This window comes from Mustela nigripes, chromosome 4, assembly GCF_022355385.1.
Source record: "Mustela nigripes isolate SB6536 chromosome 4, MUSNIG.SB6536, whole genome shotgun sequence".
In the NCBI taxonomy this organism is placed as follows: Eukaryota; Metazoa; Chordata; class Mammalia; order Carnivora; family Mustelidae; genus Mustela; species Mustela nigripes.
The window spans coordinates 127,084,504-127,108,379 of NC_081560.1; the positions used below are offsets into that span (position 1 = coordinate 127,084,504).

The 23,876-nt window shown below is 43.0% G+C and overlaps 1 protein-coding gene across 1 annotated transcript in view; it reads right to left on the reverse strand.

The window, feature by feature from the left end:
* CCDC6 (coiled-coil domain containing 6) overlaps positions 1-23,876 on the reverse strand; it is a 105,285-nt gene that overhangs the window by 46,261 nt on the left and 35,148 nt on the right. Inside the window, exon 2 of the mRNA XM_059397459.1 lies at positions 5,402-5,551. Within this exon, the coding sequence (XP_059253442.1) occupies positions 5,402-5,551 (150 nt within the window). The remainder of the gene's footprint in view (positions 1-5,401; positions 5,552-23,876) is intronic.

Genomic DNA, 23,876 nt, shown 5'->3' on the forward strand with positions numbered 1-23,876 from the left:
CACACACACTCCTCTGATCCAACTGTTCTGTAAGCTATAGGTAATAGCAAATTTTTCAGACCAGCATTAACAACCCTGAAAAAAGCCCAGAGGGCCCAAATGCCCAGGCTACCTTAATGGAGAATGTATTTTAAGGTCTCTTCTCTTCTGCCATGGGGAGGGCAGAAACAGTTTTCCTTTGAATGGAGGCAATGGCATCCTAGGTTAGGTATCTTTAAAATTAACTAGAGAGTTTCCTCCATATTTGTTGCCCCAACAGGTGATTTTGCTACCAGCACTGCCCTCCTAGTGCCCTGGTAAGCTCCAGGTCAAAGGCAGCCCCAGATGCTGGTGCATCCGCTGACACTCTGTGCTCACCCCTGTGCCTGAGGGCCCGGCGGACACACGGCCCTTCTGGGGTTGCAGAAGCATCCACTCCAGAAAGCCATGGGGCTGGAAGGAGAAACTATTTCTCCAGAACTGAGGGGAGGAGAAGAAAAGGGCGAATGAAGTGATACGCCTCTGTCTACACGAACAGGCAGATTCAGGGATTCACTCCAATTTCACCTCTAGGTTTCCCTGTGCGCCGTCCTGCAGCACCGCACGGCGGGACGTCCTCTGGTAGTGCCAGCTTCCGCAGCGGCATCTGCCCTCCCTCCCCAGCTCTCTGTCCGTCACCTTTCCACGGATGCGAGGAAACATCAACTATGTGCATTCCGGAAGGCATTCTAAGGGACCAAGCCAGTAACGAGAAAGCCATGCCACTGAACAAGACATCCGGAAGACTTATTCTCAAGTACTCTGAATCATCAACATTCGGAATATGCCTTCCCATAAGGGCACAATAATTTCTGTTAGAGCTATAGTGGCATTATTTTCCAGATTGGACCAGATCCAATTTCAAATGTGAATCAAAAGAAGAAAACTATTAACCTATTTGTTATTTTAAGGTCTAAAATTTAAAAGTTGGCTTAGACTGAAAAGATTCAGAGATATAGTACCCTTCTTATCTCAGTCCTATTCCAGGGTTTTTAAAAAAAAGAAAAAGTATTCATTAACTCTTGGCAGCAGTGCTGGCTGAGAGAAGACTGCAGACAAGAACAGGTCTTCCCAAGGAGCAGGAAGTAAACTTGATGCATCAGGCTTACATAAAAGCCAAGTGAAAAAAAATCCACGACTGCTAAAACCACGACCAGTCTCAGCAATGTCAGGCCTTCCAGTTGGCATTGGTGATTGGTAGTTCACAGGGGAGTTAGGCATTTATTTAAAAAAAAAAAAAAAAAAAAAAGTTTGATGGCGGAGGACCAGTGAAATAAATCATATCAAGACTGACAAGACAGTTAAGCTAGTCATTAGAGCATTCTGATAACACTAGTTCTTAATGATCACAGCATTCCAGAATCCTCTATCACTTGCAAATGCACCCAAGTGTGCAGTGGGCTTCAGTCCACTGAGCTTGGTGACAGACAGACACAACTATGACAGATCTCTGCTCTCAGAGCCAGTGACACAGAAGGTTCCAAAAGGTAAGGACAAAAAAGGCCTAGGAATTTTTAAATTTCCTTTTTAGGAAATAAGACATTTTCTAATTACAAAAGTAATATATGTTGCTTTTACAAAAGGAGAAGAAAAGGGATATAAGAAAGTTAACATAACCCGTAAGCTCAAAGGGATATAAGAAAGTTAACATAACCCGTAAGCTCGGCACCCCAGTATAACTAAAACTAACATTTTGGAAACCAGTCTTTTAGACATATTTCCCAACATGCGTGTTATATATCAAAAACTGATGAAGAGGTTGCTTACAAAACATTTCTCATAAATTTTAATTATAAATTATGGTTAAATACAACCTGTCTTTGAGGCATTCCAGAGCTCAATTTAGTTCTGAAGTAGGCTTGTGCTGGGCTTACAAAAGTACTAGAAGGTTCTTTTTAGGACAGTTCTCAATCAGATAATCCCATAGCTCAAAAGGATACAGATTTTCCAGACAAGTTTTCATAAAATGAAAGTATAATTTTCTGGCTACCCAGTGGATATACACAAAAACAGGAGAGAAAGCATGCTTTTAGTGTGTTGTTTGTTTCAGTGATTTTAACATATTTGAAAATAACATATTTGAAAATATTCTAGGACAGAAGGACTTCCCCTCATCCACGCTTAAACAAATTTCTGTTTTTAAAGGCATTAGATACCAGTTCCATCATGGCAAATGGGAAAGGAAGTGTTTCCTCCACAGCAATAATCTCAATTTGTCCTCAGAACCAAAGAATTCCTTTGAAATGCACACAGAAGCTCTGGCCAATCACTCTCAGAGACAACAGTCAAAGCGTGGTGACAAAACCAAAACTGTTCTACCAACAGCCTCTCAGTGGCCTTTGGGCGAAAAATGCTAAGCAAACACTTTCCTGGTGAACAGGTCCATGGCCTCACTTGTCAACACCTATATGAAGTGTCTCTTGCAAGCTTTTCAAAAAAGGTCTCTCTAGAAGCACCATCGTAGAGAGCCATATTAAAGTAATTACACAATTAGAAAAGTCTATTGGTACCAATTACTCTAAAAGCCTCCAGATGGAGATCCATTCTTCTACACTGGGTGGCAGAAAATGTGAGCCTTCCACAAAGGACTGGCTGAAGTCCCTGAGGCAAGCCTAGCGGGAGGGCACCACAGTGGGATGGGCGCCACAGGGGGGCAGCCTTCTTCCCTTGCAGCTGTCCCAGCTCTATCCAACCAGTCAAAACCAGAGGAGGCCATTAAGGATATTCACCACAAAATGGTGTACTGTGACACCTGATGTCTAAAAGTGAGAGATGACCTATCACTCCACAGAACAGACATAGTGCTAGAATGTGCCAGAGACCTCAACCTCAAACTCCCTGACACCTGTCTCCTTTCAAGAGCCCAAGAACCAGGAGGGGAGTGATGAGTCACTCACTGTTCAATGGGTACGGAGTCTGGTTTTCAAGAAGTTCTGGGGATGAACAGCAGTGATGGCTGCACACACAAATGGGTGAAATGGTAAATTTTGTGTTAGTGTTTATTTTGCTACAATGTATGCATGCGTGGTGGTGGTGGGGCAAATACAGATTGCCCAAGAACCACACTGGGATTCTTGGGAGGCTGTCTCAGAGACATGCTGATCATTCATTTGTCCAGATCCTACAAGTCAGACCCCAAATAAGCCAGTCTCACCAAGAGCTCCCCCAACAACAGAATCACACCTTCTTAGGAAATCCTTTATTTTGACAAAGGGCCAACCTAAGACTTGGCCACATGGTACTTGTTATATACTACTCCCTGCAAAAACAATTTATTGCCCTGTTCAGGTCGTACCTTCTTTAATCTCTTCAGAAAAGATCCATCATTCCCCTCAGTTTTTAATATATGAAAAAATTTTTTCTTCTGACCAAGTAAACTACTTTTTTTTTTAGATATAAGATATATGAAAAAAAAATCACTATATTTCTGCAGGTTATAGCTTTATTTATAGGATGTTCAGAACTTTAAGTTCAAACCTTCTTACGCCAAATATATTATTATAACTAACTCCCTTTTCTGCTGTGCATGGCTCTTCTGTTCTCACTCTTACTTAGTGTCTTATTTTAAGAGACATCGATGGCTTTGGGGAAAAGGTACTTTATGATAAGAAACTACACATCACAGAACCACTCACAAAGAACAGGAGTAGAGCATGATGACCTTGCTAGCTTCGGGCAGCCTTATAAATAATTTGGTACAAGACTATAAATACTAACAACCATTCAAGTTGAAAACAAAATATGTTTCTTGTAGGGTTAAAAATTAGGGCACATGGTTACACACTAAACTCAGAAGAACAGACCATAATTGCATCCCTACAGTTCTCGAAGTAACATGCAAAGTAAGTGGTCTGATGTTGCCCCCGTGAGAGAGCGCCAAAGGTCAGACTAACCGCCTCCCCTTCTCTTCCTCTAAATCAAAAGGCACATGAGTCCATAGAGTTTCCACACAGAAATTCTGCTGGACAATAATTCCTGACTACCTCTCTTCTTCACATTTCAACAGCCACCAGCTAAATCAAATTTTGTGCAAGAGAGTAACAGTATCTTTATTCAGCAAATAGGAAGAAAAATGAGAATGAAATAAAGATTCTGTTGCCTGGACCCCTGTATGGTCCTAACACTAGAGCTTCTACCCCAGAGCTTCCAGCCTTCTCTTACAGGAATGTCTACATTGGAAGCTTAGAAAAGGATTTAGGACATTATTTTTAAAAAGTCTCAAGTATCCTTTTATTATAACCTCCCTAAAATGTATTCTTCAACCATATCAACGAATGGAGTGGTTAGCGATGTCCCTGAACAGAAGATACGAGGAAATGCATCTACCTCTCTTAGTCACCTGACAAAGTGGAATTACTTGTCCTCCTGGCATAATTCTACATCTGCCCATGATCTTGGACAAGCTGTGGTATATAATGAAAACTTAATATTCCACTTATTCTTAAGTTCATATTAAGTGAACACAAAATAATTTGTCCTAAAACAAATTTTACTTTGTGTAATTTACTAGTAAGCTTTGAGGGGGAAAAAAGGAGCCTCTGAATTAGGGAAAAAAAAAAAAAAATCAAACCTTCCTACATGTTTTGTGTTGTGTCTTCTATAAACTATTAGTGATTAACGTTAAGTTATAATAGCTGTCTGACATCTGCTCAGTAACATACTACTCACCCATCTGAACACATCTGATTGCACGTAATTTTAACAAGATACCATAGATATCTTTTATTTGCCTCCTAAATTGACATTTCACTTTATATACTCATATTTTGGTGCAAAAGACCCACTCCTGTTGCAATAATGTTTATGTATTCATTATAGATTCAATGTATAAGGAGGAAGAAGTCCCACATTTAGTGTTAATCCTCGTATTTCCAAAACACCACATATAGGGGTGCCTGGGTGGCTCAGTGGGTTAAAGCCTAGCTTCAGCTCAGGTCATGGTCCCAGAGTCCTGGGATCGAGCCCCGCATCGGGCTCTCTGCTCAGCAGGGAGCCTGCTTCTTCCTCTCTCTCTACCTGCCTCTCTGCCTACTTGTGATCTCTGTCTGTCAAATAAATAAAATCTTTAAAAAAAACAACAACAACAAAACCCCCAAAACACCACATATAGCAATTACTCCTGTGCTAAGGCTTTGGGCTCATCAGCAACTTTGAGAGGCGCTCAAAATATAAAATATCACTCCTTACCTAAGCAGATGGGTCACAGAGCCAGAGTCTGGAGTATTACATTGCTGCCATCTTAACCTGGTATTTTTAATCTCCAAAGAACTTTAGCTACAACCTCATCAGCAAATGTTTCAAGCCAAGTGCTCCATCAAAGTCATTTCTTCCTAGAGAGGAAAACAGGCAGGGAAAGACGTAAAGGGAGAAAAGATAAATTTACCTGCATCAATTTTCTGGAGAGCTCATTAGTGAGGAACTCTTCTTCCTTCTCATAATTTACAGCAAGGGTTTCTTTCTCCTTCTGCAAAGCCTGGATTTTCTTGAATAAAGTGTTACTGATGAATTCTTCCTCTTGCTCAGCCCTGGCTTGCTGTTTAAAAAAAGGGGGGGGGGGAATAAATGAAAAGAGAGCAACAACAATAACGAAAATATGTTAAGGAAACAGTAAATTTACTAGTTAAAATACAGTTATTTGCAGAGAGGGCACCCATTTTAAGGAGATTTTAAGGAGATTTCTATTTTTAACTGTGAACCAATGCCCCCCAAGATGCATAAATCAGAGGGGCCGAGTCACAACCCCAAAAGCAAATCTGGCTATTCCCCCAAAGAGCCTTCCTGTATATGTACGGCCTCTCTTCTTAAAGTGATATTTCAAAGGCATTAATAAAGACTTTCTATTACAGTTTTTAGAATCGATCCCAATCAATCACTAGACTACAGAGAGCTCTACAGATGGCAGACAGGTCCCATTGTGGGGTATACGCCAGCCATTCCTGCTAACTCCCTGCAGGTCTCTACATCTCAGAGGGTTATAGTTAAAATATCTAGGCAACAAGTTTTATTGAAGCAGAGAAGTTCAACTTGCTTGAAAGTAAAATCCCGTCACCTCTTTAGGATGTTACTGAAAGGCTTTGGATATGCACTTTTAAAAGCAATGCAGGTCCACATGAATTCGATGACATGCACAACGAAGGGTAATTGTAAGGAAACACACAAGTGGCTAGAAAGTCTTACTGAAGAAGCAGGAATCCAACCAGTGAAAAGTAAGGGTGAATGAAAGGGGTTTTATTTTTTACTTTATTAATTTCCCACTAGGAATTTTTTGGAGGTGAGGGCAAAGACAGACATATTTTAAAAACAGAATTTTAGAATCAGAAGACAAGAGGGTCTGGATAATTCAACGGAGGTGAAAATATTCTTCTGTAGCATCCCCCTAGCTCATGCTATGTTTTACCAGAATAAACAGAAAAACTTAACCATCAACTTAACCATCCTTAAAGGAAATTCATCTTTTCAGAAAAACCTGTTTCAAGTGAACTCAACTCTACTCAAAACACTTTTTAAGACCATCATTGTGATGCATTAATCACAAATAATGCATTCCTGTTTTATCAGCCAAGTGGAGGCAGAAACAGCTCCATCAATTCCAAGCCGCCAGCACCTGTCACTTACAATAACACAAAAGCCAGAGGGCAGGAGACAAAAGGGCAGTGGCACTAAATAATTACCACCTTTTATTGTAAAACCTCCAACAACCACCTCCAAGTCTGGTGGTTTAGATCTCTGTACATATACGCTCGCCTCCCCAGCGCCCGTGCCCTAACAGCCACAGTTTCTGGGGAGCCTGTCCTCTGTGCTCCCCATCTCTGTGGCCAAAAGGAAGCACCCCAGTCCCCAGAACTGCCTGTCGAGGAATTCTACAGGAGAGCCACCCGGAGTACTTCAACTGAAAAACAGAGATACACAAAGAATGGGAACTTTGGGAGAAGGTCCAGTAGAAACCACCTGGGATAGGTCAGGAGAACTGAGCCCCTAAGGGCACGTCTCAGCTAATAAATGTTTTTTTCCATCCCAGAGCACCCAGGGAGAGGTCCCTAGGTTCCAGTGGGCTCCCTCACACCTGATATTCCATAAGACCCAGAAAATCTCCTGAGGACTGGTGCTTCTTCCCCTCCCCGCCTTGGAACGACTCCCCACTCCTCTTTAAAACTCACATACGTCCAGGTGTCAATACTAGTGCAACCGGGAGGAACCCAAAGTATTTACGGAGGCACACTTGACATGCAGATCCAAGCCCCCAATCTGTCCAAGCTACCTGTTTCTCTGGTTTTGACTGACAACATCCTACATGATTTGATTCCTGAGAATTCTAAAAGTTACAGAATGGAAAGGTAGAGAGAACTATAATGCTGCAATTCTGCCCTTAATTTTTCAAAAGGCTGTTGGCCATACATTATTATCATCAGGTCAGACTCAACCTCTTACGTGTTGCCACATGCTCAGTATTTGAGACACCTGGTGTATTTGATCACCAGCAGGGAGAGGGCCAGACTCTCCCCAGGCTCCGGGGACACCCCTCCCCTTCGCACTGGGGCCTGGAAGTAAGAAGCTGGAAATAAGGCACAAGCCCCAAGTGTCTGTCGGTGGAGTTTGCTCCCCTGCCTCTCCCTTCATCTAACCATTAAGTTTCAGGGACAACAGACTTCAGTATAACATAAAACAGAACTCAGTGATGAAAAGCAGATTTGTGTTTGCCAGGGGCTGGGGGGCGGGGGAGGGGGCGTGCGTGTAAGATGGGAAGCGACTGCTAATGAGCGCAGGACAAATTCTTTCTGGGGCAATGAAAATGTTCTGAAATCAGTGCTAACGGTTTACACAACCTTGTGAATATACTAAAAATCAATGAGGTGTATACACTTTAAAAGGGTGGATTTTATCGTACGTGAATTATATCTCGATTAAGAAAAAGCACTCTGAATAATTAGCAGGGTCTGTATTTCACAGAGCACCTGGCTTCCTTTGCAGTTCTTCTCAGAGAAAGCAGCAAAATTTTAAAAGGATGGGGGTGGGGAGGCGTTGAAGAGCCCCAGATCTGCTATAAAGTGCCTTCCCAAGTAAGTGACACAACACCAGTTGTGAGGTTGAGGCTTTAGCTAACAAAATTATTCACCATTTCAAAATAGCCACTTAATTCTAGGCAAAGCCCATTAATGGAAAATGCTGCTCTCAGGACCCCTGAATAACATGCGGAACTGCTCTAGGGAGCCTCTCTAACTTCACGGGGGCTGGACAGGCCCTCACAGACTCCATCAAAGGCCTCCTTTTTGCCACGTTTTCATCCGAACCCAGGTTGGTGGTTAGTCTGCCTCCCGTGGCATCTGACATCCAGAGGAAAACCACTAGGAGAACAAGATTCCAAGTCCCCAAAAATGTTAAACCAAGTCCACCCTCTTTCTAACTGGTCACAACCACTGTAGGAATGAACACATAAATGAGGACAAAAGGCAAGCTGTTATATCCAAGAGAGCCTCAGAGAAAATTGTTTAGAAGATCAGACAGAGTGGACGGAAAACCAGGGGCGAACTTGATGCCCAGAGTCTGCGTGGAGAGCCACACAAAGCAGCCAGCATCTGCCACTTCCCCTGCAGCCGTCTCCCATGCCATGGGCTGTGTCTGCCCAGTCTGGGGCCTGGCTCTTTTTCCCCCTAACTCCAAAACAAGCCTTTTATTTAAGCTGTAAGTGAATTAACCTTACAATTTATCTCCCCCCCCCCCCCCCCCCACCACCAAAGACAAAAGCCTGGGAGAGAGTGGCCTAGGAGCAAAGAAGCAAGGCCCAGGCACCATTCACCAGGGGGACAGATAAAACAAGCTACTGCTTCCCTTTTTATTCGAAATGCTTGACAATTTCAGCATACCTAAAGACATCCAAATTTGAAAATAAAACTGTATTTCAAAAGCTAAATATAAGAATCATGGTTCACCTGTAACACCATAAACTCCCAAAAGAAAATGTGAACATAAAATTAGGAATGCTCTGAAGGAGGAAAACTTTACTGTGTTCTGCCTATGTCTGTAGAGTCGAAGACTGGGAAAATCCAGGGAAAATTTTTTCAATATCTGTGATTATAGCTGCATGTTCAATATGGTTCTGGATGTTGTGTTTAGAAACTGAGTGGCTCTGGTGTAACCATACTCACTTATTCCCCTAGCGATAATCATCTGAGGTCTGTAAACACAAGGACCACAGTAGAAGGCATCTCACCATCACTCACTCTTTCCCCTGCCTATCAAAAATCCGACACCAAAAAAAAAGGGAAATAGTAAAGAAATAGGGGAGAAAGCAGAACAGGAGAAATTTACGAAGTACTCTGGCAAAAATAAACACCAACAAGATTCTTAGAAGAATTATTTTCTCCCCAGTCACCACATATTTAGGCAACCATACTCTGAGCACAATTTTCTGTGAAGAAGGAAAACAGCCCATTCTGATCCATTGCTAGGATGACCACCAGGGCACAAATCTGATAGGAGTTTCCAGTGTGATTGTTTAGGGTTTCTGTTCTTTATCGCAGCATTTTGGAGATCAAAGGCGGGTGGAGAAAGGAGAATTCAAAAACTCTCAACAGTAGCATTCACTGCTGATGAGAAAAATCCCAGTGCCAAAACCAAACTCATGTAGGATGATGCAATTCCTGATCTATCAAGCATGAGAAAAAGAACAGTTTTCTAAAGCAGGCAATCAATATTTGATAGCAGCCATAGGTAGAGGGTATAATCAAGAGAAGATACGAGTGACTACCAAGGTAGCACATTAGCATTTGTTTTTAAAAATTACTTTTAAGTTGATTGCTGACTTGTCTTAATGACAAAAAATCATAAAGGTAAGATTACCTTGAAGCTCAAATGCTTAAGAATCCAGGCAGGCTCTATTTATTATTTTAATTATCTAAATTTAGGAATCTATTTGAATATATTATTTAAATTCACTATTCTGTTGCCTAGTCACTTACAATCTGTATTTTAATGATCTTAACATCTCAGTTTGAAATAGCATCGGAAACCAAATTGTTAAAATCGAAGGAGCCACCCAACACAAAGCCAGGGAAGTGACTGAAACCGTGCTGTCTCCGCTGTCATTTACGAGGGTCACCACAGCGCAGTCCGGGGAGATGCTGAGTTCAAAAGAACCCATGCCAGATGGCTGGTGCCTCTCAGAGGATTTGCCTGAATATCAGCCATACCATTGGGTTTATTCACAACAAACCACTGTCCTGCCGCGGTCCTGCTGGATCTGTTTAACACTGAAGTACCAGTAACACAGGGGTGGGTGGCAGGCGACACAGAAGATAAGTCCATTAAGTACCTTCACTTCTTCGATTAGAAGAACAAGAGAGATGATTTCACACATCAGATGTGTGAGCATTAGAATTTCCCACTTAGTCGGTGGAAGCACTAGGCTGTTTTGTCTTTCCTCCATGTACTGCATGCTACCTAGGCTTATAGTAAGAACAGTTAATAATCAGTAAATTCAAACACTTATTTATTGCATTCCAGTATTGCCAGCAAGTCACTGAGTACACTGGATCAGAGCAGAATCACTGTCAGCCTTGCCACTGGGCTATTCTACCCCAGACACTATGCCCAGGCCATCTGCAGGACTACAGGGCAAGAGAGAAACAGCAAGAAAGGGTGACTACAGGACAAGAAGAACTCAGAGAATCTCGAGGTTAAGAAGGACTCCAATAGCTACTAGGTTTTATCAACCTGCTGTGCCTCTCAGATCAGCTTCAGTGAACACCAGGCCTCAAACACTCTACTTGTCAGACTGCCTACTTCACAAGATGTCCACCTCCAGCTGAGTGACCCCAGACAAGCCATGTGACCTCTTGGGACCACTGCTTTCTCCTCTGTAAAGTGAAAAGAATGGCACCCCCTTCTGGGTTGGTGTGAAGATAAATTCATATACTTCAAAGAAAGAGCTCAGCATAGTATCTTGCCTAAGGAAGCACTCAAAAGATAGTTACCAAAAAGCCTGGGAAGAAGCATGTACAAGAGGATTAATGAGAAAACAATGAAGTCTTATGAAGTTCCCTTCATTTAATGAAAAGTTGAAAGGGGCTTAATTATGGCACATCCATAGAAAACCATTGAGGAACCATTAAAAAAATTATATATAGATAGATAGTATATTATATATTTTAGATTACATATATAGATTATATATTATATATAGATATATAGATTATATATATTATATGTAGATATCTATATGTATATGTATATAGTATCTATATGTATATAGATACTATATTTATATATGGTTTGCGTTTACTATCATGAAAAGATGTCCAACAACAAATGGTTAAGTGAAATATCAAAATGGAATGTTTATATCTGAAGTAGAAGGACCCTCGGCTGAGTTCCCAAAGAAAAGCCACACCTCAAGGACACAATGCACTATAATTAATAGAAACAATCTATTTATAGTTCCACACATACACACTAACTCATGATCAGCAAAGGCTTCAGATATTCAGCAAAGGCTTCAGATAAAACTATAAAATAGTTTTATCTGAAACATTACAAAGAAAGAAAATATGGTGAATGAGCAGCAAGAGAATGGATCAGGCAGGTTTAAAAACGAAAAGAGAATTTCTTGAAATAAATGTTTAAATTCACCTTGCATTTTGTATTTCAATACCAAATTTGACAGAGCTGATTAGCAAACACTGAAAGACATAAAATTAATCCAGAATGTAGCACAAAGAAACAAGAAAGTGGGAAATGGGGAGGATATCAGTAGATACAAGGAGGAAATGAAAAATCGGACACATTATCTCACTAAAGATTAAGAGGGAAAGAATACTTGAAGAGATGATGGTTTCAGATGGTGTATCTCAGAAATACCATCTGAGAACATCCCTGAAATAATGAAAGACATGAATCTACAGATATAGGAAGTACGAAGAATTGGTAACTAGACACATTTTGATCCAACTGTACCACATTAAGACAAAAATCTTAAAAACAGTCTAAAGAAAAGACAGGTCATCCATAAAGAAAAAGCAGACTAACAATCACTTCTCCACAGGGAAAGGGGACAACAGAATATTCTCAAAATGCTAAGACACAACAAGCAGCAAACTGTACTGGGATAATCAAGACGAACTGTCTTTTAACAAACAAAACTCACATTTCTAATATAAACCAACACTGAGTTTATTACCAGTAGATCTACACTAAGAAAGCTGCTACAGGATGGACTTATCCCAGAACTGTCTACAATGCACAAAGAACTGAGGAGCGAACAAACTAGTAAAAATGAAGGATAATCTCAACAAAGACAACATCTAGTCTGTGAGGTGAAACTGTCAGTGAGTCCTCTTGCTCAACTACAGACCCCAATAGTTAAAACCAGAAAGAGACAAGTCGGCTTAGCTCATGCTCTAACTATAACCCACTGGGCTTTTCTTACCACACTTTCTGGAGGCATTGGAGATGTTCTGTCGTGACCAGAACATTCCAACTGTCAAGACCAGAAGTGTATACCTAGAAGACCACACACCACCAAATCCCCTTCCTTGCCCATGATTTCGGGCTACACATATACCAACCCCACCCATGACCATGTGTCCCCCATCTGCTTTCTTGCAGGACCCCTCGGAACCTCTCCATAAAACCACCAGGGGTTGACCTTGTGGGAGGTCAGTTGTTAAGGCTTACTGAGCCTGACTGCATCCAAAATAAATGTCTCCCTTTCTCTTTTCCAAATCCCTCTTGATACTTACTGGCTGCAACAAGTTTATCTGGCAATAGTGTTGGCAAACCCAGCCTGGGGCTATGCTCTTAATTTGTCCAGTCCCCCTGGAACTACCCAGCCGGAGTGGGTGGTGACAGCAGGATACCAGGACTCCCCCCTGTTCCTTCTGGCGTTTTGGGCTGTGCTAGGTCATTCAGAAACAAAAATACTGACGCAGCACCCAAATACTAAATAGTAATAGTGTCAGTCTAAAGGGATGGTGAGAATTAAAACATTTTAAGGTCCTCATATATCCTAAAGATCTAACATATTTCTTTTAAATGTGCACAGTAGAATTTCAAGTATAACTAGTAAATGAATAGAAATAGAAAACTCCTAAACCAGCAGAAAAGTATTTTAAGTTAAAAGGTACAAAAAGAAAGAAAAAGATGGTAGAAAGAAGGAAACTACCTTAGTCATCATAACAAACACAAGCAAGACTAAACTAGACAGATTGTGAGATGGGAGGGGAAGCTCAACACCGAGAAGGTATTAGAAGAAAGTTCTAAGTACAGAGATGAAAAAAAGATATACCACACAAACAATAACCTAACCCCAGGGATACAGGATTATATTAATATCTGTCTTAAACGGATTTTACAACAAAACACATTTTTGGGAAGTTCTATCAAGCACAAAAAAAATAAGTAAGGCAAAAATTCAAAGTACGATGGCTGGTAAAGAAAAAACAAAACTATCATTATTGGCAGCATTATTTAAAAAGTATAAAACTCAGAGGCATGGGTGGCTCAGAAGGTTAAACATCTGACTCTTGATTTCAGCTCAGGTCGTGATCTCCATGTCCTGAGATCTAGCCCTGCATTGGGTTCAGGGCTGAGCAGGGAGTCTGCTTAAAGATTCTCTCTCCCCTTCTGCCTCTGCCCCTCCCCCTGCTTCCATGCTGGCTCTCTCTCAAATAAACAAATCTTTAAAAAATAAAAATAAAAACCTATAAAACTCTCCTAAAAATTCAAATAATTAGAAGACAAACAATACCATGGCATTTTGTACATACCGACCATAAACAGAACACACTTTTCAAAAATATATTATTTAATGTAGTCATGAAAGTTTTAAGGCACCTAAGAAGAAATCCGCCAAAAGATATCCAAGATCTCTATGAAGAAAGTAAGTCTGAACTGAAATACACTTAATAAAGAAAAATGCAAGAATAGATCTACAAATTTACTACTATAGATGTGTCAATTCTTCCCCAAACCACCCATGAATTCAATGCAATTTAATCAAAATACCAACAGGGTTTTTTGAGAAGCCTGAGGAGCTGATTCTAAAATCTTTGTTAAAGCACAAGGGCCAAAAGAGGCAGACCTCCCAAAGAAGAGTATGAGAAAGAAACCTGCCCTACTGGAGAGAGACTTCCTATAAACTTACAGCTATTCCCTCATACACTGCTGGTGGGAAAGCAGAGTGCTGCCAGCCCTTTGCATGCAATCTGGATGATTCTCCAAGTTAACCCTCAAGTGACTGTATGACTCAAAACTATTCCTGCATATATGCCCAAGAATACCAAAAACCTTTCTTCATGAAGAATGCGTATACAAATGTTCCAAGAAGCATTATCATTATAGCCAAAAAACGGGAAAAACCCAAATGCTCATCAACTGATGGAAAGATAGATAAAACATGGTACAGCCATTTAAAAAAATGAAGTACTAACCTTACAACATGGATGACGCTTGAAAATATCTTCTGGTAAAAGAGACCAGACAAAAAAGACCATAGAACATATGATTCCATTTATATTAAATGCCCAAATTGGGCAAATCCAATGGGACAGAAAGTATGTTAGAGGGTGATCAGGGTTGAATGTGGGGTGAAGTAAGAAATGGCCACTAAAAAGTATGAGCTTGTTTTTTGGGGTGACAAAAATGCTCTGTAATTAAATAGTGGTGATGGTTACATAACTTCACTAAAAACAGCTGAATTGTACATTTTTAAACAATATTTTATTTATTTAACAGAGAGAGACAGAGAGATCACAAGTAGGCAGAGGGGCAGGCAGAGAGAGGGGGAAGCAGGCTCCCTGCTGAGCAGAGAGTCTGATGTGGGGCTCAATCCCAGGACCCGGAGATCATGATCTGAGCTGAAGACAGGTTTAACCCACTGAGTGACCAGGTGCCCCTGAATTGTACATTTTTAAAGAGTGAATGTTATAGTATGTGAATTAGATCTCAATTTAAAATGAAGTTGGGGGCTTAAGCCACTCTGGGAGATACAACAAACTCTTTACTCCCCACTGCCCTGGGCCAAGAGTGGACCAAGGGTTGGGGGTGTGAAGAGTCCTCCCCCCAGATCTCAAGCAAAGACCCACTGCCTCTGGGAAAAAGCCAGGGAAACTCTGTCCCTAAGACACCCACCAGATTCAAGTCAGACAATCTACAGAAAAGCGGTGCTGGGAACACTGTGTCTTGATGGCCCAGGCACATAAACCGAAGACTAGACCAGATGAACAGAGAACCACCCCTTCCTCTACAAGGAACCTAGCAATGAGAAACCACTCCAGTGGTCTAGGCTCAAGAAGGGGCAAAGGCATGGAGATTATTGTAGCCCAGGCATTCGAGAACCTCTAAAAGCAGAGCAGCAGAGCAAGAACATGAGGAAAATGGGGTATCAGAGGCCCCACTCTATGTATAAGGTACTGGAGCAATTTGAAGCTTGTGGTACAATCACAGAAGTACAACCACCAGCAAAACTCAAATCTAGTTCAATTACTGATTAGACTGACTCAATCTCACATTGATGGCCCAATAGAAGAGACATGCTCATTTCTGGGTATAAATATTAACATTATTATCTCGGTCTTTGACCTACAATATCTATAGTCAATCAAAAGTTACAAAAAAAAAAATAGGGGCAGCAGGCAGGCTCATTTGGAAGAGTGTAAGACTCTTGATCTCAGGGTTGTGAGCTCAAGCCCCACATTGGGTATAGAGATTACCTTAAAAATAATAAAAGACATGGACATTGGGAAGGGTATGTGCTATGGTGAGTGCCGTGACGTGCATAAACCTGGCGATTCACAGACTGTATCCCTGGGGCTATCAACACATTATATGTTAATAAAAAATTTAAAAATTTTTTAAAAATTTAAAAATAAAAATAATAAAAGCAAAAACATCTTATACGAGTAGGAGAAAGGAGAAGGGCTTTTCTTCCCCCTCTTTAAGTATGGAACCAATTCAAGGCACAGTTTTGTTTGTTTGTATTTCTTTGAAATACTAGTTCTTTGGTATTTTCTCATTTTCCCTCAAAGAATTATCTATTTCTTATTGGTACACTTACCAGATTGGCAGTACATTCAAAGTGCTCCATAGGCCCTACCCCAATATACCATAATTCTCAAACAATCCTTCCCCTAAAGGAATCATGGCCCCAAATCAGCTACCTCCCTTTCCCTATAAAACAAAGCTGTGAGCATCTAGAAGCTCTTTCAACTAGGAAATTGAGAAGCAATCAGACTGACCCAAATTATACTAAAATGTGAAAGACTGTTTTCTCCAACCCTGATGATTTCTTATGAGAGGACAGGAGGGTATAATAGGATCACTGGCTTAGTATCTTTGTTCTACCAGTTATGTAACAAACCGTCCCAAAATGTAATGCTCGTGAACAACAATGTATCATTTGTCATCATTCTACAGGCATTCCCTTGGCTGGTTTCACTGAGCTCACTCACGCTCCTGCACTCAGCTGGAAGTACAGGTGAGCTAGGATGATCTAAGATCAAGGGAGCAGGAAAAAGTTTTCATCTCTTAGTGAGAGAAGCAGTAAAATACTACTCAATCAGGATACTTCCCTTTTTCAAAGTTTCTTCTTCTTTTGAAGACACAGATATCCTAAAATCTCTCAAGGTTTTTCTATAAATAATTGGCATGGAAGAGGAGCAACTCTAGAATTTGGTTAGTACTTTAGGTTGGTATTAGTAGGACGACCACCTGCATTGTTAATGACCATATTAAGTTTGGTCAGAAGCTTTTGGGGGGGGGCAGGGGGAATCATACCATGATCAATTCCTACTGCTAAAACTCATTTCCTTGCTTCCTGATAGCACCAGAGGATGTACAGTCTCCCAGTGGAATAACAACACATTTTCCCAATTATAAACACAGGAACTGGTCCTACAAGATCATGATGGGTAATCTCAGATGTATAAGCAATATATAAAAAGAGATCAGACCAAAAAAAAGAGAATCAGACCAAAACTCATAGTCTGCGCCAAGGAGTCTCAAGGCAGACACAACTGTAAGAACAACGGTCATAAACTGGATGGACCAGAGACACAAAGACAGACATGAGCACATCAGGGTTCTATGTCTGTGATTCCTATCACTCATTAACTTCAACCCAACACCTTGTTCACCTTGAAGCTATTACTATCTCCAGGGTACATCTTGGCTCAGAAGCCCTGGAGGAAGTTATCCACTGCTCTGGGAAGATGTGCTCTTAAAATGGAGGCTTCTAGCAGTACCTGGCTGGCTTTGTCAGTAGGCTGTGTGACACTTGATCGTGGGTTATAAGTTCAAACCCCACACTGGGGGCAGTGATTACTTAAAAAATAAAAACTGAGGCCTCTACCTTCCCCCCCACACACAAGAAAACCACGAATACCACACCCTTTATACCCTTACCTATCCCCAAACACCTCAAGGTTTCCAAACTTGGTGCCAGGGCAGTAACTGAGACCCGCAGAACAGGAATATGGAATCGCTACAGCTCAACAAGCTTGGGAAACAGGCTTGACAACTCAGCGGCCAACCAAGCAGAGCAAGGAATCCAGCAAGCATGTCCTACTCCAAAGGATCAAGAGGGGGAGCTGTGGTACAGGGACCCCAGTGCAGGAGGAAGGCAGCTCAATAGGCAGAAAGACGGGAATCCTTCCTCCCAGAAGGTACATTCTCATCGACAGAGGCATCATGAAGAAAATTAGAAACAACAATACAATCGAGCCAAGAATAAGCTCACTGGTGGTCACCTTCACCCCAGAGGGAAAGTGGAGACTGCGATCGATTATTGTTCCAGACTGAATGCTGGTCATTCACGAAGTGCCTTGACTCATCAGGAGCCCTGCATTAGGAACCACATCCCCGCTAAGTCTGACATGGGCAGGGGAGAGCCCCAGCTACTACCAGGAGACATCCCTCGTCAACAGCAGGCTTCCCTCCATAATAAGTTCCCAACCAGAATGGCTGACACTTGGAAGCAGCAACTACAGCGATCAGAGTTTTACAATGTACTTCAGTACATGAGAATCTCCGACATGGCAAGCACTGTACGGATTGGCAGCAAGGACCACTGACACTGTCCCTGCCCTGAAGGGGTATATAATCCTAGCAATTAGGTGAAAGTAACATCATTAATCTATACCCTTAGCAGCTGGCCTTGGAGTCATCTTGGCTGCGTAAAATAGCCTGAACAATCAAGGGATTTAAAATGAGAGTAAGCTGCACAGAAAAGGGAAGTATTTAATCCACTGCAGTAACAGAAGAAACGGCCCAGCACAGAAGCAATCCAACAACTCCCGAAGGAGGGGTAAAAACATAAACAAATATACAAACTTGATGTTATAGACATGCATATGTATGTGTGTATCCATAAATGAATCATTAACTCTGTGGACAACTATAATAACCCCCACACTGCCGGAGGCCCCTTCTATACATCTCATTCGACTGATACATGGGCCTCCCGTATTTCAGCCCAACATAAAAACAAGAGCTGAGAGAGGTCAAGCAACTTGCTCAAGGGTCCCAGCTACTAAGTATCAGGGCTACAGTTCAAACCTAAGCCCTGGACTGGTTCCAAAGCTCCTAGTCCTTTTATGGCCTACTCCACTGTTCCAGCAACAGTGTCTCCCCCTAGGGCAGGGAAGGTAATGATGCTCCAGAAAGTAGAACCTCTGAGCTCAGTCTTAAAGCCAACGTGGGCCATGGCACTATGCCTGGGCTTCACAAAGCAACTGGTCTTAGGGAGGAGCTACCCTGTAATTTCCTTTCCCAAACGAACTAGCTAAATGGAGGGTGACTGACAGGTAACCTTTCAGAAGCACCCAAGAACCACTTTCTGCTACTGCTACCAATTTCCTGATGGTACCCACACTGGTGTTCCCAGGCTGACAGCACGCTCTGGAAGTTAGCGTTACTCCACACGCCCTTCCACCTGCTCCTGCAGAGTGAATGAAGATGTGTCTGTCGGGATGAGGGAAGAGAGGTCACGGGAACATGGGAACAGGTCGGCCACAAGCAGGCAAGTGAGGATATGGATTCAAGTCTAATAGGAAACTGTAGGATAAGAAAAGTCACACTCTCTGTGTGTATAAAAGAGCTCACGTATAGCAGGCCTAACCACTATTCTCTGAAAGGCTGCTTACAAAGCTTAGCCCTTACCTGGTGACTGGAAACTTGAACTGGGAAGGGTTCCCACCATCCTGATTAAAGGGGCTCATTGTGTCAAAACTCTACAAACGTTATGGTTTGTGACGAACTCCGGCTTTCCTCTGGGTATCTGGGATTTGGGGACATGCTAAGCAGAGGGGCTCATGTGATCAGTCCCAGTGAAAGCATGGGCGCTCAGTCTCTACTGAGCTTCCCTGACAGACAACATTTCGGAGGTGTTGTCACACCTGCGGCTGGGGGTGGGGGGGAAGTAAGTACATCCTGTAGGACTACTGGGACCAAACTCTTACAAGCTCATGCCTGGCTTCCTCCAGACTTCGCTCTGTGAACTTTTGCCCCCTGCTCATTTTGCTTTGTAGCCTCTGGCTGTAATAAATCTTAGCCATGATCATGACTGCATACTGAGTCCTGGGAGTTCTCCCGGCAAATCCACAAATCTGGGGGTGGTCTTGGCAACCGGGGCTCACCTTGTATCTAAAAAGAACGCCCTTTCATCTAGCTGTCCAAAACCATGGGAGCCACAGGGTGCTTATGGGAGCACACAGCACACCCATCACACTGTAATGATTTCGGCGTGCTGGTATAAGCTATAACCCAAAGTCTGAATGTAAGTGCACCCTGACTGAGAAAGCCATGAGACTCCTTAGCCAGAGAAACCTCCCCAGATCTCCAGACCCTTAACCACCTACTTACCAGCTTCAACTGGAGATCATGAAGGAACCTCAAACACAAACATCAAACACATCTTGAGTAAACATCTCGTGTAAACACTTCCTTATGCCCAATTCAATCCATCGGAACACCTTGTTTATAACAAACAGATCTAGAATGTTTCCTTCTATCCTTCCCCTTGCCTCTGTTCCAGCCACCACCATCTTTTACCCAGCTGACCACAGCTGCTGAGCCAGCCCTGCAGATTCTTCCCTTCTCGCTCTCATATAATCTATGCTCCATTCTGCATCCAAAGTGATTTGGCAGAAGACTGACCACTCCATTGCCCTACATCAACCCCTCCAGTGCCTTCCCAGATACTCCGAAATGGTGATTCCTCACGGTAATCTACTAGCCCTCCACCATGGAGTCCCTGCCTGCCTCTCCCCACCTTGCTCACAGCGTTCCAGCTATACCAGCACGTCCCACACATGCAAAGCTCATGATTCCTGTGAGGCACTTGAGCCCTAGCTAGACCCTCTGCCGCATGGCAGCTGGTCACCTGTCATTCCACGTCTCCCCAAAGAGGCTGCTCCCGCCACCAAACCTAAAATCAGCCCATAGTCACACATCCCATTATACAAGGTTTCTGCTTCTGTTGGTTTTATTTCTCTGTCTCCCTCTCAGGCCTCACCAGAATGTTGGCTTATGAAGCACAGCAGGTCTGCTGGTGGCTGCTGCAACTCCAGAGTCTAGAACCGTGCCAGGCATCTGGCAAGCACTCAAATACTGGATACGTGGGCACTCCCTGAGATGCAGGAAAAGCCTTCTCTCAGTCTCTGAGCCTTTCTCCCTTCACTCTGCTGTTTAGCAGATGCTCAAAGCAACGTCAGCTTCTTGTGACAAAAAGATGAGTACTGTCACTGCTTTTGGCATTGCTAGTCCAGTAATTCCAAATCTATCACAGCCTTTCCCAGCCTCCATCGGCTTCCACGGATGCCGCCAACACCACAGCATAGTCCTGTACTTGGTAGCTCTGACTTCCATTCTTATCACCTTCCTATCACCACCGCCACATCACGGTCGGGGTAGCCAAGGACGGCAACTAACCCCCAGCCTGAACTCTCCTCCTCCTTTCCACAATAGGACGCCCTCATGCTCTACTTGGACCCGTGACCATCAAGCCAGACTGCATCTCCCTGCCTCCCTGTCAGCGAGGGGAGCCCTGAGGCCAATCTAGTCTATAGGGGATGGACAGAAGGAAGCAGCAGCATCTTTAAAAAGGAAGCATCGTCACCCGCTTTCCTCCTTCCCACAGCCTGGAATCAGCTGAGGGTCATGAGGCACAGAGGCAGGCTAACCGCTCACAAAATGGCAGAGCAGTGATACAGAAGACCCCAGGCCCATGAACAGCACAGAGCAGGGAGCTGTTGAGGGAGAGTCAGAGACTCAGAGCCACATTTTGGATCTCCCTTTCAGCAGTTTAGCTTGCCGTAGTACAATTCCTTAGACGAAAACTCATCAGTGTGAGAGGAAAGTCAGATCTAAGTTTAGAAATTAAAAGCTCCCCCAAGATATAGTAAATTAAAGTGGCAGAATCTATGTGTATTATGACCTCCCAAGTAAAGTTCAATTTAATAAGGATATATAAAATGCAGTCATCTAATAAAAAAATTTTCAGTTTATTACATATGCACATAAATATCATGCATATAAATCATTGTAAATATCTTAGAAATTAATAGAACTGCACCTAAGAAATGTTAGTAGTGCCTCTGGCGTCACACAATACCCACAGAGCTGAGGACACTACTTTGCCCATACTGAGCATTAAGTTTTGCAAATATGAACATTCACTTGGCATGTGTATGTGTAGACACACAGACCCAGGAGGGAACGTCCTGCCTACAAGCCCAATATCAAGGTTACAGTAGCAACACCTAATATTCATTAAGATAAACTACCCATGCCAGGCCCCTCTCCTGACAGAGTGGGTCGGCTCTGGGGTGTGGGGCCCCGGGGTTCCGACCAGGCTGGCTGGTGAACCAGAAGCAGAGGAAAGGACAGTGTGCTGGCACTCTATAGACCTGGGCTCTGGTCCTGGCTGTGCTGTGAACCCCTATTTAGCCTTGGCAAGCTTCCTTCTACCCTAAACCTACATTTCTTTCTCCATAAAACATGATACAGGGCGTCTGGGTGGCTCAGTCAGTGAATCATCTGCCTTCAGCTCAGGTCAAGATCTCAGGGTCCTGGGATCCAGCCCTGCTTGGTGCCCTCTCTCTCTCTCTCTCTCAAATAAATAAAATCTTTAAAGAAACAAAATAAAAGGTGAGATAATCAAAGTCCCTTACAACACAGCAACTGAAAAAACCAATTACATTCTCCAGAAGAACTCTAGGGAAAACCTTGTCATCAGAGGACACTAAGGACAAGGAAGATGGCTAGTCAGCAGGAAGTGGGAACGAGAACCCAAATATCACTCTTCCCCATTCAGTGATCTTCCCACATCCTCCTCCTCTGGCCCTTGGAGACAGTGGGGACATTACCCTGGTTTGTAAAGCAACTCTTATGTAGTATCCTCCAAACCCAGTGGGCCATGAGCAGCAAGAGAGCAAAGCACTCTGATTCAACAGAAGGAAATACAATTCTCCCCCCAAAGTAAAAAGCCTCTGGATCAAGAGACCTAGAAGGGAGAAAGTCCTGGGGGGCAGCAAGAGAAAAAAAGAAACATTATAAGAGTAGAAAACTCCCAAGAAAGTTAAGTAGTCTGCTAGGGAGAACACAGCTAACACTGTTATCCGTCCCCTCTAGACTCACATTGATGAAATGTGATAAAATGCCTGTACATTTGATAAAACGGCTCACAGGAGAGGCACGCCGTATCCATTCACCACACTTATCCTATTCGAAGTACTCTCTTTGATTACACGTTCCTCCAGTGATTTTTGATGTCTGAAATATCTGATCTCACTGATGTGCCCCATCTCCCTGATGTTCCAGATGTTTCCAATACTTCCGCTGTAAGAACTGTTCCAGTGAACGTGACAGGGTCGGACATCCTCCTAGCCAGATGCTCCTTCCAGCAGATGCCCCAGCTCTGGGTTTCAGGATGGAGTTAGGATACGGGGATTTAAAGCAAACTGCTTCCGACATTCTTCGAAGATCCAAGCTCTGTCTGCTTCCCGTGCAGCTGCAGGTGAGAGAGCTGTAGCCAATTACCTCCCCCGTTCATCATCTGCTTGCTCCTGCAGATGCATCTGGGGTTTGGCTTCTACACTGACTTTCTAAGGAAGCCAACTTCTCTGAAGAGGGGAAAGGCATGATGCTTTGGTTCAACTGCAAGACTGGCTTTGATGTTGGGGGGATGGGGAGGCTGATGGATGAAGGTTCTCTGAGGGAGGAGAGAGGGGTGGTTTAACTCCTGACAAGGGTTTACTGTTCAACATATCATTTCTATTCCGGTTGCACACAAAGATATAGAGGTCAAACTACATTACCTCCTGGATATCCACGCTTGAGTCTGTTTCAACCAGAGAACTCTTTAGTACAGAAGGAGTAACTTTCCCCTGATACAACTTCCAACAAAGTTCACTAACCTGCTGTTGGGAATTAAGGTGAAAACCCAGCACAGGTCCCCCACTCCAAAATCCAGAAGACTGCAAGCCAAAAGCTGCAACCATGGGGCAGGAAGCCAGGTCGCATGAACTGCATTCACTGGGTGGCACAGCCTGATCTAAACTGACACGAGGCAGTATGACCCTTTATCATCACACCTAGTGTGACTGATCGCATGTCTGGCGGATGTGTTTGCTGACGGAGTGCTGTTCAACCCATCTGGAGGTATTACCTGTGGCATGGGCCCAGCACTGCCTTCCCATGCCCCACCCCGTCAGGAGTTGAACTATTGCCCCCCCCACCCCGCCCCCAGAGGGGTGTTGAAGTCCTTTCTCCAAGTACCTGTAAATGTGACCGTATTTGAAAATAGGGTCTTTGCAGATATAATCAGATTAAGCAGAGGTCATCAGGGAGGGCCCTAATCCAATATGACT